Consider the following 15,323-nt stretch of genomic DNA (forward strand, 5'->3'; position numbering starts at 1 on the left):
AATGACTGTTTTCCCATATACACACACATACATATATGTATTTATGTGTGCATATGTACACACATATAAAATCTTGATTTCAAATAAGGTTTTTTTAATTTTGATAAGTGTTTTCCCTACCTCCTATGAAAACATAGATAATAACTTTTCATTACTTCTTCATGGAGTTATATCTACCTTTCTCCCACTATTTATTACCAACATGAGCAACAAAGAGGCACATAGTAGGCACTATATATGTGTATATATATGTATATAAATTATACGTATATAAATGGCAGTTATTATTGTTATACACTGTAACACCTGGCTTCCTGCTCATTAGATATGATCTTACCTTGAAAATGAAAGTGAAATGAAAATGAAGAAGAGGGAGAATTGTTAACTACTCCTACCAACTCTCCCTGATTTTTAAGGAAAATGATATAACCAATTTTCCTTTTAATTTACATCATGAAGAGATATTTACTTACTTTCCATCCCAAACGTGATCACCTCTATGGAAAATAACCAGGTTGCTATTGGAGTCCAGGGCCACTCCAGAAACCTGTCCTGGCAGGAGGTATACACCAGGCCAATCCAGTGCTTCTTCTACATGGAAATCTACAAAAATAAATTAATATATTTGAAATGGAAAATAAAGTTACTAGGAAGCCACAAGGGTTTGTAGTGATTGTATGAGCAAAAAAATTTTTGTTACATGCAATATATCACTAGATGCATGGAAATTAAAAAATCCAAGCCATATCATTTTATTAACTTAAAAATGTTTTATTGATTTTTTTGTTTTTCACATTACTTTCATTTTCCAAAGCCCCCAGTAGAACCCTCCCTTGAACAAAGAAAAACAGTTAAAACCAACCATCATAGCAACTGCACCTTAAAATATATGCAACATTCCATACCTGGAGTCCACCACTTCTCTACCGAGAGGAGGGAAGTGAATATTGCTGGTCCTCCAGAGGCAAGATTGGCCATTGCATTTAATCAAGTGGCATACTTCTTGATAAAATGCAACTCATGCACAAGCCAATGGCATCCTAAGCTACAACAGAGGGACTGTGACATAGCGGAATAGAGTGTTGTACTAGGAATGAGGAATACATGTGTTTGAATCCCACCTGTGACACTTACTAGCTGTGTGACCATGACCAAGTCGTGTAACCTCTCTGAGCCTCATCTGTAAAATGGGGATAAGAGCATCTGTAGCACTTACCTCAAAAGATTATTATGAGGCTCAAACAAGGTACCATATGTAAAGTGCTTCATAAACTTTGAAGTGCAATATACATGTTAGCTTTTATTATAATATATTATACAATATGCCCCCTTGTCCTTTTAATAAAATACATATATAATCCGACTATCCTTGAGTCATTGAAGACCAATTCGGACATCTTTCTTTTTTGGACATTTTAAATTGGGCTCTTTCTACAATAGGATAATAAATCTGAAAGAATCTTAATGTGGAGTTTTTGGAAAAAGTATTCATCAAGTTATTATATCAAATGTGCCTTAAGTTTTTACATCTTATGAAAAGTATGAACAATTGAACTGCAAGCATGGCTGCTTAATTCGGGTATGGCTTCTGAGTAAATTTTATTATGAGTAAAATTTATATTATGGTATGGCTTCTGAGTAAAGTTTGATTGTCTGATGCTTGTGATTTATATATAATAAGTTATTCACTGATTATCCATTTTATTAGTCATTTCCATTTGACAGCTGGTTACTGGAAAATTGGTGGTAGAGGTACTCTCCCTTAATGTTTCTTTTTTCATCATTTTCTCCCGCAGGAGAGTTAGAGGAACAGAAGATTCTTGATGAAATTATAATACTACCCCTGAACTCAAGCAAAAAATAATTTACTGGGCAATTATTGAGCATCTATGCAAATTGGTAACATGGATAGAGCAAGTCTTTGTAATCTATAGATAATCATCAAATCTCATTTTAACAAATCATTTCCATAGCCTTCCTTACAAAACATGGGCCAAAGAAGGAGGAAATGTAATAATCTGAACATCATTTGTTCTGTTCATCCTCTAGTATATGTGACACCATGCCATGAAATATCTAAAAGAAGCAAACACAGGGCCTGGATAATTTTTAGAAAAAAGAACATATTGATAGTGACTTTTCACAGAAACTGACAATAATTATGGAAAACTGTAGGGGAGCCTCACTCACAATGAGAAATAGTTTTGACAGACACAAGATTTCATGTCTAGATGAATACAGAATAAACTTCTTAAATATGGCATAAATGAAGCATAAGTTTACTTTTAATTATGTTAGGGGACAGAATTAACTTAAAATAGCTGATTTTTTAAATCTCTTGTTCATTCAGATTGTCTAAAGAAAAACTCTGAGCTTACTTGTTTGTAATGGTTTAATTGGCAAGCAGAAATGCGTTTTGTCATTAATATAAATATTAATTACAGCTATTATTTTTATCATCACTACCTCTGCTACTTGATGCCTGGGACAAATTACTTGGTCTTTCTATACCTCAGTTCCTCAACAATAAAATGCAGTGGTTAGTCTAGGTGATCCCTGGGTCTCTTTTAAGCTCTAAATATTTATTTTTGATGTTATTATCATCCATTCAATTTGCCAAGAGTTGAGATAGGTTAGGTAGGGCAGAATATGGGTATAGATAGTTTCTTACTGATGTATTTCTCCAACTCCACTTTGCTCTACTCTTGTCAAAAGGTAGTCACTATCAATATAGTTTCGCTGCTCTTTATTACTTTTCTAGATTAAATTTCAAGAGGAAGAACTTTAGTTCTCACTTCAAATTTGGAACATGGAGGCCCGAGAAAGTTAAACATTATAATTATGATGCCTTTGAATTTTATGTTAAGTAGTAAAAACAGCTCACATTTATGTAGCACTTTAGGGTTTGCAAAATGCTGTACATACATTATCTTTTAAAATTTCATTCCCACAAAAAATCTTTGAGGTAGGTAATATTATTCTGTGTCAAGAAAGAAGACTTGTGCTCCCAGATCTTGCATTATATTAAGCTTTTTTTCCATATGAATTTGGGCAAATACTCCCATGTCTGGATGTCAGTTTACCTGATTCCAGTCAGTTACCTGAATTGAATCACTTGAGTGTGATTATGTCCAGCTTAATGTTTGTAAAGCAACCTGAATTTGAGAGAATCTCAGAGGAAAAAATACTATTAGAAAATCAAAACAAACATGAAAAAGTAATTGTTTCTAGATGGTTTACTAGAAATTCTTGTGTTTTTAACAATCATGTGACAACACACTCATCATTTAAAATGCAATTTTTTCCACAGTAGCATATGTGACTTATTTTATAGAGAATAATTTATATTACTCTAAGAAGAAAGCTTGTCAATGAGGGGAAAGTACAGTTTTGATATTTTATAATATTTATTTGAAATTCTTTATAACTTTAATGAAAAAATTAATACTAGCTGTGTGACCTTGGGCAAGTCACTTAACCCTCATTGCCCGGCAAAAAATAAGTACTACTACTAAAACTTCATATTATATCTCAAAGATATTATTGAATATATCTGATAAATGAATAAAATGATTTAAGGAAACAATGCTAGTTTCCCAGTTTAATTGTTTGCAACCCTGTAGAAGGGTAATAATTTTCCCATTACACAATAAAATTTAATTTTAAAGTCAGAAGTCTGACTTAATTTCATATTAAATGATTCTTCACATTTAGACTCAGAGGGAAAAAGCCCATAAAATAAAAAAAAAACCCTTATAATTTGTCATTATACATTTCCAGATTTTTCTCCAGTGAAGAAAGTATGGCTCATTTCAGAGACTATGGTATTTTTCAAAGTCATGGTAATTACTATAATTAAACAAAACATTACTACAAATATTTACAGAAGCAACAAGAAGAAAATAAAACTTTGCTATAATGTTGTATTTAAGGAAGAAGGGACAGTATGACAACTCAAGGCTATAAAATGTTATCTAAGTTTCCTTTCCTTTGTGTTATTTAATCCCAATTTGGATTTTTAATTTAATTTCATATATTTGGATACCAATATTTTATGTGTTTATGCTACTAATAAAGAAAAAAAAACATTTGTCATGATTTGGAGATTGGAGATATGTAAAGATTCGGAACAACATTTTCAAAAGATGTAAATTTGGTCCAATGGAATACCTTATTTTACATTATTCTGAGACTGACATATCTATAGAAATTAACTTGCAAAATCATATCTGGAGGCAAGAACAAGTAAGAATGAAACAGTGTTAAAATAGATGCATCAGAGGGAAAGTTGCTCTAAGAAATGAGGCTAAATAAAATGATAATTTGCATATGTAATGAGACCAGTAGGACATAAATATAGGAAAGTTTTGAGTTTACTTATCAAATATGATAGACACAAATGTAGCTCTATATACTTTTAGTAACAAGGGTAATTTAATATATGCTAAACTCCTCAACTATACGTAAGTCAAAACCAGTATTCTTCCTGGTACAGTCCTCTATATCTTTCTTTTTACATAAATAAATCCTTTTGAAGAGGAAAATATGGGACAACTAGAATAAGAGCAACTAAAGATTTTATTTGCTCAATATTCAAGTTATGTCATGTAAATGTCAAGGAAGTATTAGAGGAAAAATTTTAAGCACATAAAGTCTGAGGATAATAAATTTGCATTTGCTTTTCAAGTCCACAAAGTTAAATATTTTCCACATTACACAATATACAAAATATATGGCAATCCAAGAAAATCACATAGATTTGGAGGGCTATAAAAGATAATGATGATCTGGCAAATGTAGAAATATGTTTTGCATGACTTCATATGTATAATGAGTATCATATTTCTTGCCTTCTCAATGGGTGGAAGAGGGGGAAGAAGGAGAGAGAGAATTTGGAACAGAAAATTTAAAAAATATATAGTGATTAGTTTAGTTTTCTCTTGTGATTTGAAAATTTTAATTTCTAATCTTTGTTGATTTACAACAAATAGGAAAATATTTGGGGGGAGGTAAAAGTACTATGTTAGCAAAAAAAAATCCCACAAACTATTTAAGGTTTAGAAGATTTTGTCCTTCACAAAGTCCTACACTGATGCCATATTGTGCTATAGTTCTTACTCTGGGTTTTCAAGGATAGACCAGTAGAACAAATACTTTGCTAGAAAGTTTTCAAGTATGGTCATAGCAGTAGATTATATTTGTTTTCTCGGGATCTTTCTATGGCTATGGAGAGGTTCATCATTAGTACACTGGCCATTTAGAGATGAATGTTTTGGTAATCAACCTATATAATAAGGAAAAATATAAAATGGCCCTAGGTTCTGTAAGGCTCCAATCTACTTTGGCAGCAATGGTGACAAAGTTGCAGAAAAGGGCCAGCGAGTACACAGACTCACACAGTCTTTAGGCTATCTATGAATACTGAGAGATGTTATTACTCTAAATGTGAGATTTGTGTCAAATGAGGAATTGAACTGTATCACATAAATCAATATAAAGGACCAAAGGAAACTAGCTAAGTGGAAGGATGTATATCAGGTTTCTTTAAAGAGGCAAATAAAAGAACTGGTAAGGTTGGCTTGCTCATGCATTTAAAGGCAACAAGGGAGATCATTTCATATGATCCAGGGTCATCTTATATTACATGATATTCTCATGATAAATATTTGCAAAAAACCCATCAAGAAAAATTGCATCATTGGTACCAATATCTATTGAAGAAGTAAAGAAATTCTATCATGAACTTAATAAAACACTCCAACTGAAATCAACAAATATGTTAAAACTGTGATTTTAATGCAAAGGTGTATATAGGCAAGGCTTCTGAAAAATATGCTGAAATATGGCTTGAGTAAGAAATGGCAAAGGTTAAAGACTTGTGGAATCAATACAACATGCGCTTTCTCACTCTTAGTGTGTGTGTGTGTGTGTGTGTGTGTGTGCATGTGCATGTGAGTGCAAACACATCATGACTTTCTTTGAGATCAAACTATTGATCACTAAATAACATCACATAATTAAAATGAAACATTATATTTTAACAGGAAATAACTTGTTACTGATATGTTACTGAATCATCTGTATGTGTAGTCAGACCATTTATTTATTAGAGAACAAAATCAATACAAAGATAGAAAAATAAATATGACATTAATAAAAGCAACTCCAACCTGACCTAATAAAATAATTGAGATGGTCCTTCTCTTCTCTGGGGAAAATTATAACAATTTCTTACTTAAGTTTACTGAGAGAAAATCAATTACCATGATGAGAAGATCAAAAGTGTAAAAAAACTCAACTTCTTAGAAAACACTAATCAACTTATCAAACAAACAAATAAAAAATGCATCCATGGACAACAAAGGTATAAGATACAAATTCATTTGTAAAATTTTACAGTGAAGGATAATAGATAATAATAAGCAGAATTATTTAAAAAAACCAATGAAAAACAGTGGAGGAAAAATAAGTTTCTATAAAGGTTGGCAAGAGATGCAGTTAAAGTCAGCCCAAGGATAAAACTGGAAGAACAAAAATAGACAAAATTTAGAAAAGGGTGCAAAGATAAAAAAAAAATGAACTTTTTTCACCACTAGGACAAAGGACACTATATTTTTGGATTCTAACATCAGCCCCAGATGTGCTTATGGAGGAAGTGGAGATGGCACTGAAGAAGAAAACAAGGATGAGAAAAGCAACTACACAAACACCCATACACAGAGGGGAAATCTGTCCTGAAAGTAACACAATTTTTAGGGCATTAAAGAAGTAGCTATTTAGGTATCTGAAGGTGAAGTATAAAAGACCAAAGGCATAAAAATTCCCCTAGACCTTAATATTTCCAAAAATGGAAACTACAAGAATACCAATCACTACTGATCCAAATATCTACTTTCCCAGATACACTAAATTTTTTTGAGCACAATCAATTTACTCAATGAAAGCATCTTTGATAAATTAGCAGATTTTTGCAATTGATTTTCTTTAGTTTTGCAAGCATATATTGGCTAAAAGGCATAGAAAATACAAGATACAACTATCTTAAATGTTGACTATTTTAAAAAGCATTTCATTTGTTAATACAAAAGGAAAATTTAAGGGCTCTTCTCCAGCAAAGTGTTTCCTAGGCATATATCAAAATAATACAAGATTCCTTGAAAAGTATGAGTCTTTTTGACAAATCTCCAATTATTGATTTTAATATCAATTGAGGCATAAAAGAGTGACATCCTTGCCAAAGGTGTTCACCACTGTCATAGAAGAGATTCTTCATGGAATTCAACTCAAAGAAGGATTCTCCATACATTTGGTGATATCCTTCAGATTCTCCTATTTTCTGGTGACAGTGGACTAATTGCATCAAGCCGCCTCAAATTGTAAAGTATTCTGAATGAAATCCATAACCATTTAAAATTGCTTAGTCTAACTTTCTAGAGTGGAAAAACCAAACGGAGGTAGATTATCTATTTTCTAGACTGCAATATGCCATTGTACTTACAACTTGTGAACTCATCTATCAGTATATTATCTTAGACAGATACTGCAAATTGATAATGTGTTATATAAAGAACTGAACAGAGGGAGAAGAGTGGGTTGCATTGTCTTTTGGAAATTACAGTGTTCAAGCATTGATCTTTGTGAAATAAAGACCATATTTTAACACTGATATTCTTCTGATCTACATTTCTCCAAAAAACTGGAGTTGAAGATCATGCAAAGGGTCAGGTGCACAGGGGGCATGAGATGAAGATAACACACTATAAATGAGGAATTGTGCAAATGAAAAGATATAAAAGATGTCATCCAATTGCTTACTAGAATGAATGGCCAAAAAAGATGGATTGATGATGGAATGAAAGTGAGGGACAGCTCTCATGGCCAACTGGCATCATCCCCATGTTAAAAAAACATGAGGAAACCATCCATCATAAAGAGATTGCCTGCAACAAACTTATGGGAAGACATGAAGAGATATATAAGATGGTTAACAGTGGATGAATTATAATTTTTGTTTTTGGTGAGAATACCCAGATTGAGGAGATCACTGATCCTTGAAGACTATTGGCATATTAGTGCAACATGGCATCATAGGCTAGCATACAGGAAATACCTTTCTTCTTTATGAAAATTTTGTCAATGAGGATAAAATGCTGAAAGGAAAGAGTACCTGCAAAAGTAAGAAAATCTGGCTCCACTTTTTGTGGAGGTCAGCATGGCTATCAGAATTATAAAGAAGAGTAAAGCAGCAATTATCACCATTTCCAAGAAAGCAGAGATTACATTTACTGTTTTGGTAGCTTCCTAATTTATATTCTTTGGCAGATCGAAGACAGAATTTTCTAGTATTGTCTTTCAGATAACACTGTAAATTGGTGACTCGGAATTGCAGCATGACTTTGGATTTCAAAGTAGCACTACAGAACTGATCTTTGCTGCAAGTCAGGTCTATGTATACTATATTCATATAAGATCTCACAAAAGTATTTATTTTACAGATACAGCAAGACATAGTGGGTAGAGGGCTGGGCTTAAAATCAGGAAAACCTGGGCTCAAGTCCTGAGACACATACTAGCTGTGTGAATAGGAACATGTTATCAAACCAATAGGTGCCCCCCAGGCAATTTTCTAAGATTGTGAAATACTTATGTGTTGAAAACTAGTACCTGCAGACTGTGTCCATATCAGGAGATCTCTATCCTAATGATATCATAAATATGGGCCATGTACCCATAAAATTATATTATTATGAATATTGTGCTTTATATCACATATGATACAACTTTGAGATAGATAATTCAGTATAAGAAAACTTTACAAAACCCTGCAAAATGAATAGTTTGTGATATTGTTTTCCATTTTTAAAAGCTTTCAAAGTTGGGTAGTGAAATGAAGTTAGAACAAATAATTTTAAGAATAAATACATGATTATTCCTTTTTTATAATCAGATCTCATGCTGCATGCTGTGATCACTTATCTTTTTATTACCTTGTGAGATATTCACACAATTGCAATGAAAAGGAATGTTTTGAAAAAAGAATTTAGTGATATCCCTTTTATTCCAAATATCAGTCATTTTACAAAGCAGAAGGGTTTTAAGAGTTGGAACATAATTAAATCCAATCTCCTCATTTTAAAGATGAAATAGAGAGTCAGAAAAGTAAAATAATTTGTTCAAGGTTAAGTAGGTAGGAAGTAGTAAAGACCAGTTGGTCTGACTCTTAATTCAGTTCTTTTTATTATATTACACTGCCACCCAAGGATGTAAAAGACTTATTTATCAGGAAAATATATTTCTGTCATTTATTATTATTATTTTTACTATTAATTTTAGTTATGAGGTCCAGAAAATTTACATGACTTGCCTATGGTGACATAGGCAGTAAGTGACAAATCTTGGATTTGAACCCAGGTCTTCTTTCATGATTTCTACTCTAGTTTTTTGGGTGACACTGACTGTGTGTCAAGAAACACTGTACTTTAAGTCTTAAACTCTGAATTTATGCTACTGTCAAATGTAATATTTTGAAATGGATGACAGAAAGAATTCAAATGGAAGAAGTAATTTTCTAAAGTTATAATTCATGCATCAGAAATATTCAGTGGGCAAATATCTGTTCTCATACCAAGACTGTTCTTTCAGCTGTCATAGTTCCATGTTATCATGGTTGACTGTACTTAATACATTCCAGAACACTTAAAGTGGGTTGATTCTGTTTGAATTTGAATTGGTGTTAACAGCATCTTCCAAATATTTGGTTCAAGCCACTAGGCCAATTCCCAATAGGCAGAGACTTGAGCCTTATCCATAAGCAGAATATACTATTGTAATTTTCAATAAGAGAAATCAGATGGGTAATAAATAATTTATGGCTGTCAGCAAAGATCTATTTGGCAATGTCAATCCATGTGAAATCAACACTGCCTTTTCTAGCTTGCATGGAGAATTGCCATGCATACATATCAGGTTTTTTTTTTTTTTCGGAGATAATTTCCACATGCTGTTTATCTGGCTTTCCACATTAGTAAGTTAACATGAAACACAATCAATATCACAGAGACCACAATAAAATTAAAGATAAATATGATGCACCCATAGCTTGCTCTAATGGAAACCTGAAGGGAATAAGTTATTACTCTCAATTTATAATCTAGCAGGGTCAGAATTAAAGATAAATCTGATAGTTATTGGTGAACTTTGTCTCTTCAGAAGTAACTACTCCAATTTCCAATTAAGATAGTAAGAGATAATGAAACTTTTAAGAAGTCAAACTCATAAAAATAAGTTATGTTTTACAAGTCAATCAGATAAAAATGCTGAAGTTTCCTTAGAGAAGGATTTAATTTTCTTCAAATAAATGGGTCTATAAACACTTAATATACTAGGAATTTTCTCACCAGATTATGTTTTATATTGTTTTTCATTTGGAATAATGGAAAAATGTTCATTGAAGGAGAATTTTCATGTTGTAATTAAATTTGACAGACAAAAGTATAGATCTAAATATTTTTGGTTACTATAGTTATATTTTTTTTGAATTATCTAAATATAAATATTTATATAATTTATAATAAAGCTATAAGTATAAATAAATAGTAGATGGTATCATTCATATTTACATATACTTATATAAAAGTATATGAGTTATAATATATGCTATATACACAAAATATAATATTTATTATAAGTACCTATAATATAATTCAATTAAACTGTAAGTATGACAGAATCTCTTTGGATCATTTTTGAGAGGTTTAATTCTTTCCTTATACAATTTTTCAATTGTACTATTTTGTGGTAGTCCATATTGATCAACTACCACTTTCATTTCTTAATGTATCTGAAAAATATTTCATCTTTTTATGTAAGATTATAAATATAATTAAAAATTAAACAATGTGAATCTTTAATTATAGGTGATGTCTTCATTAGGGGCACTAAAATAGCTAATACTTTAAATGGATTTTGAACCACAAATTTAAATGACTGAGGTTTAAAATTTAACACAACATCATCAAATTAGTATATATTACAGCATATATAAATATTTCATATTTATATAAATATTACTTTATAATAAATATGATTTAGTATGTTTAGTATATATAATGTATTCTATTTCTATGTATAGAAAGAAAATAAAAGTAGATATAACAAATATTACATCTAATTATACAGTCTAATTGAATTATCATATGATACTAGATGAGAAAGAGAACAAGAGATCATGAGAAATATACCAAAGTTGGGGAAGGTGGAGATGAAGGATCCTGATTCCAATAATTGGTGAGTCCCTTTTTTTGGGGATAAATTACTTCACCAATCAGATGTTATTCCCTTCAGATTTTGTTAATGAAACCTCTGTTAGCATTACATTGCTTATTAAATGCCCTAAACCCACCTCCTGTGTGCTCTGTTTCCTGGGTACCTTCCTCACGTGGAGGCTGTTGTAATGAGAAAGGTCTGTTCTCTGGTGGTTTCAAGGTAGATTCTAGTCTGTGGAATTTGTGAATTCTGTCTCTGACAAGAATAGCATTGCCCTTCACATTATGGTCAGCTCCCTCTCTGGGACCAGACCAATCAAGGTCCTTCTTTTGTACTACATTAGCAATTTCAGCTACCAGATCTGATTCTGCCTTTTCTGTAGGATTATACTTATGCACATGAACAACATCTTCCCTTTCTCCTAGCAGCTTGGAAATGAGGGAATAGAAATCACCTGTACAGAAAAGAGAAAAGATAAAAGGGGAGGGGAAAAACAAGATTATGTCAAAGTTGAAAAGTTTCCTAAAATTTCAGCAAAGAAAAAAGAACAGTTCTATGAAAATACCATGTCTCATCTTGTCTTTTTCATTATCAAGGAGAAGATTGTTTCAAGTATTTCATACATTAAAAAAACAAAATGATAATCAAGAACAAGGAAAAATATAAACTGCAACATATATACTGACAAATTGTTTTTTGCTATTTTGGGGAAAGTGAATAATGTGACTTCTAAGAACATATTTGTAGGGACAAAATTATGTGTGCATAATTACAAAGCAAGTTTCAATAAAGGATATTTACAATAGATAGATTAATAAAAAGTTGGAGCCCAAAGCCTTAAAAAGGAACAATCTCAACGAATAATTTCTATTTATTTGAAATCATTCCTTGAGGAAAATACTATTAAAGTGTAAAGTCATGGGAAATTAAGCTACTTTTTTTGGTGGGTATAGATCAGTTTCCATATTACAGACTACAGAAGTCTAAATTATTTGTAAAAAAACAAAGTATAGATCCTTATATTTTATTTGTTAGTTCTAGTTGACTTTGAACAAAGAAAGCTGGTATTTAAGACTGCTGATTTTTAAGAAAAACAATTTAAAACCAGTTAATTATGATTATTTCCCAATGCTCTGTCTTTGGCCCTCTTTTCTCTCTATACTCTATCATCTGATCAGTTCCCATGGGTTCAAATGTCTCTCAAATATGCATATCTACTGAACTGTAGTCAGGCATTATCAACTTCCTACCAGGACATCTTTACCTGAATTTTCCATCAGTCTGAAAATAATAATAATAACAATAACAAATATTTATATATCACCTACTATGTGCTGGGCTAAATATTTTACAATTATTATCTCATTTGATCCTCGTAACAATCCTGGGAGGTGCTGTTATTATCCTCATTTTATAAATGAGGAAACTGAGACAAATGGAAGTTGTGGCTTGACCCTAGTTACACAGCTATTAAGTGTCTGAAGGTGGATTTGAACTCGGGTCTTCCAGACTCCAGGCCTGCCACTTTATCCACTGTGCCACATAAATAACTCATGTATCTCAGACTCAATATGTTCAAAACAGAACTTATTCTATTTCCCCCAAACTTATCCTTCTTTGAAATGTCCCTGTTTCTGTCGTGAAGACTAAGATCATTCCAGTCATGCAGTTTTACAACCTTAGAACCAGCCCTGACTCTTCTTTCTTGCTCATTTCCCCACAGCCAGTTATCAATGCTTTTGCGGAGTCTACCCACACAACAGCTTCTGCAATCAAGTTTTACCCTAGTTCAGGTGCTGATCACTTCTCACCTGGACTGTTTGTTACACCAACTTCCTCACTGGTCTTCCTGCTTCAAGTCTCTGCCTTCTCCAGTACACACAAGAAACCTTCCATGACTGCTCCCTGCTACTTGTATAATATAGAATACAAAACCTGGTGTTTAGAGCTCTCCACAGTCTGGGTCCCACCTCCTTTCTAATCTAATTTCAGAGGTTTGCTTTTCAGACACATTCTGTTCCAGACAAACGGGCCAAACACAAAACACTTTCCTCACCTTCATGAGTCCCCATCTTGCTTTAGATCTGAAGCTCAAGCGCTTCTTATATAAAGTTATTCCTGGCATTCCTCCCTACCCTCATGACAATGTAAGCCCCTTGAGGATAGTGGCTTACATTTTTTCTTTATATCCCTAGGAAATAGCATAATATATTGTATTTTAGAAGGCAAATAATAGATATTTGTTTAATTCAGCTGAAATCTTTTCAAAGAGAAGAGATTTTTACTTAGGGAAAGAAATCACTAAAATGATTCCAATTTTTTTAAAAAAAGTTTTGTGTTTCTATGTACTTGCAGTAAATTTCTCAAATGAAACATGGGGAAACAGAATATATATAATATGTTAATTAACTTAGAAAAAGTTAAACTCTAGTGCAATTAATGATGAAATTTGAACCTGTCATTTAAATTTGTGGTTCAAAATCTATTTAAGGTATCAGCTATGTGACGGGGAAACAAACTTTGAACAAGGAAAGCTGATATTCAAGGAAACTAATTTTTAAGAAAAAAACTTTAAAACTAATTAAGCTTTATTTTTGTCAAAAATAAAAACTTTCTTTTATAAAATAAAAAATGTAGTCTTCAGTTGTTCCAATTCCTGATACTACATTTTAATGCCCCTAATAAAGACACTACTTATAACTAAAGATTGACATTATTTACCTTTTTTTTAGTGAGGCAATTGGGGTTAAGTGACTTGCCCAGGGTCACACAGCTAGTAAGTGTTAAGTGTCTGAGGTCAGATTTGAACTCAGGTCCTCCTGAATCCAGGGCCAGTGCTCTATCCACTGTGCCACCTAGCTGCCCCAACATTATTTACTTTTTAATTATATTTATAGTCCCTTGTGATAAAAAGCTAAATTGTTTTTCACATATATTAAGAAATGAAAATTATAAATAGTTGTTAAATATAGACTATCACAAAATAGTATAATTGAGAAACTGGTATGAGGGAAAAAAATTAAGCCTCTCAAAAACAATCCAAAGAGATTCTGTCATGTTTACAAACATTCTTGGTTCAGTGAATTGAATTAAGATTTCTATCCTTGCTTTTGGAAGGAGACTATCCCAGGTGAAATCTTCTGTCAAGAAATAATTATCAAAATAATAGGGCCAATTTCAGCAAAATGAACAATGTAAATTAAAACTCAACCAATCTGTCAGACTGCGTCAATACAAAATTTTTCTGCCCAATACAGTCCCCTAGTATGCTATACATTAAATCGGACAAATTTGTTTTTGTGTTGGAAGATTTAAAATGGAAATATGAGACCAACAACTTTTTTTTGTTTCGACTGTTAAATAGAGTATAGAGAACCCAGAAAAGCAAGTCACTTCTGTGAAGTAAATTAAAATCTATACATCTCAAATTATTAAATAATAGACAAATTTGCTAAGAAGAGAGGCTGTGTAGTACACTGATTTTGGAATCCGGCAACCTTCATTCAGATTCTACCTCTGGTGCTTATACTAACTCTGTGACTTTGGGAAAAATCATTTAACCTCCTTGGGCCTTCCTTGGTTTCCTCATCTGTTTAAGGAGGGGTTGTAGTAAATCACCTCTGAGGTTGTTTCCAGTTCTTGATCCATAATCCGAAAATTCCATTTGAAGTTAGGTAGAACCAGGCCCAGTAAACATATGGCTCAACTTTCTCAATCAGTCTATAATTGAAAGTTAGCTTTTTTTCTGACTAAAACTTACCATTATTTCAGATGTCACTTCTTAATTAATTCCACTAATATAGTAACCAACTTCAATACTTTCAAGAAACTTCATGCTACCCTGTCTAAGTGCAGTTATGCTAGCTCTATGACTAAACATGTAGGAGAAAGTTGTTTGGAAATTTTAGGTACAGTGGCAGTTGAGAAGTGAAAAAATCAGGGTAATCAACTTGGATTTGACTGATAAATTCTCCAAGGCAGGTCTTCCAGATTTAGAACGAACTCCTCATTGTGGGTTTTCTTATTGATGAAATCTGTTTATTTTTGTTTATAAAAGA

The 15,323-nt window shown here is 32.2% G+C and overlaps 1 protein-coding gene across 5 annotated transcripts in view; it reads right to left on the reverse strand.

The window, feature by feature from the left end:
* PAM (peptidylglycine alpha-amidating monooxygenase) overlaps positions 1-15,323 on the reverse strand; it is a 310,801-nt gene that overhangs the window by 53,119 nt on the left and 242,359 nt on the right. For 3 of the 5 annotated variants that reach the window (XM_043982336.1, XM_043982329.1, XM_043982319.1), the window contains exons 15-16: positions 11,402-11,719; positions 474-603 (exon numbers count right to left, since the gene is read on the reverse strand). In XM_043982336.1, the coding sequence (XP_043838271.1) occupies positions 474-603; positions 11,402-11,719 (448 nt within the window). The remainder of the gene's footprint in view (positions 1-473; positions 604-11,401; positions 11,720-15,323) is intronic. The other 2 variants (XM_043982355.1, XM_043982346.1) reach the window with 1 other exon arrangement.

This window comes from Dromiciops gliroides, chromosome 1 (genome assembly GCF_019393635.1).
Source record: "Dromiciops gliroides isolate mDroGli1 chromosome 1, mDroGli1.pri, whole genome shotgun sequence".
In the NCBI taxonomy this organism is placed as follows: domain Eukaryota; kingdom Metazoa; phylum Chordata; class Mammalia; order Microbiotheria; family Microbiotheriidae; genus Dromiciops; species Dromiciops gliroides.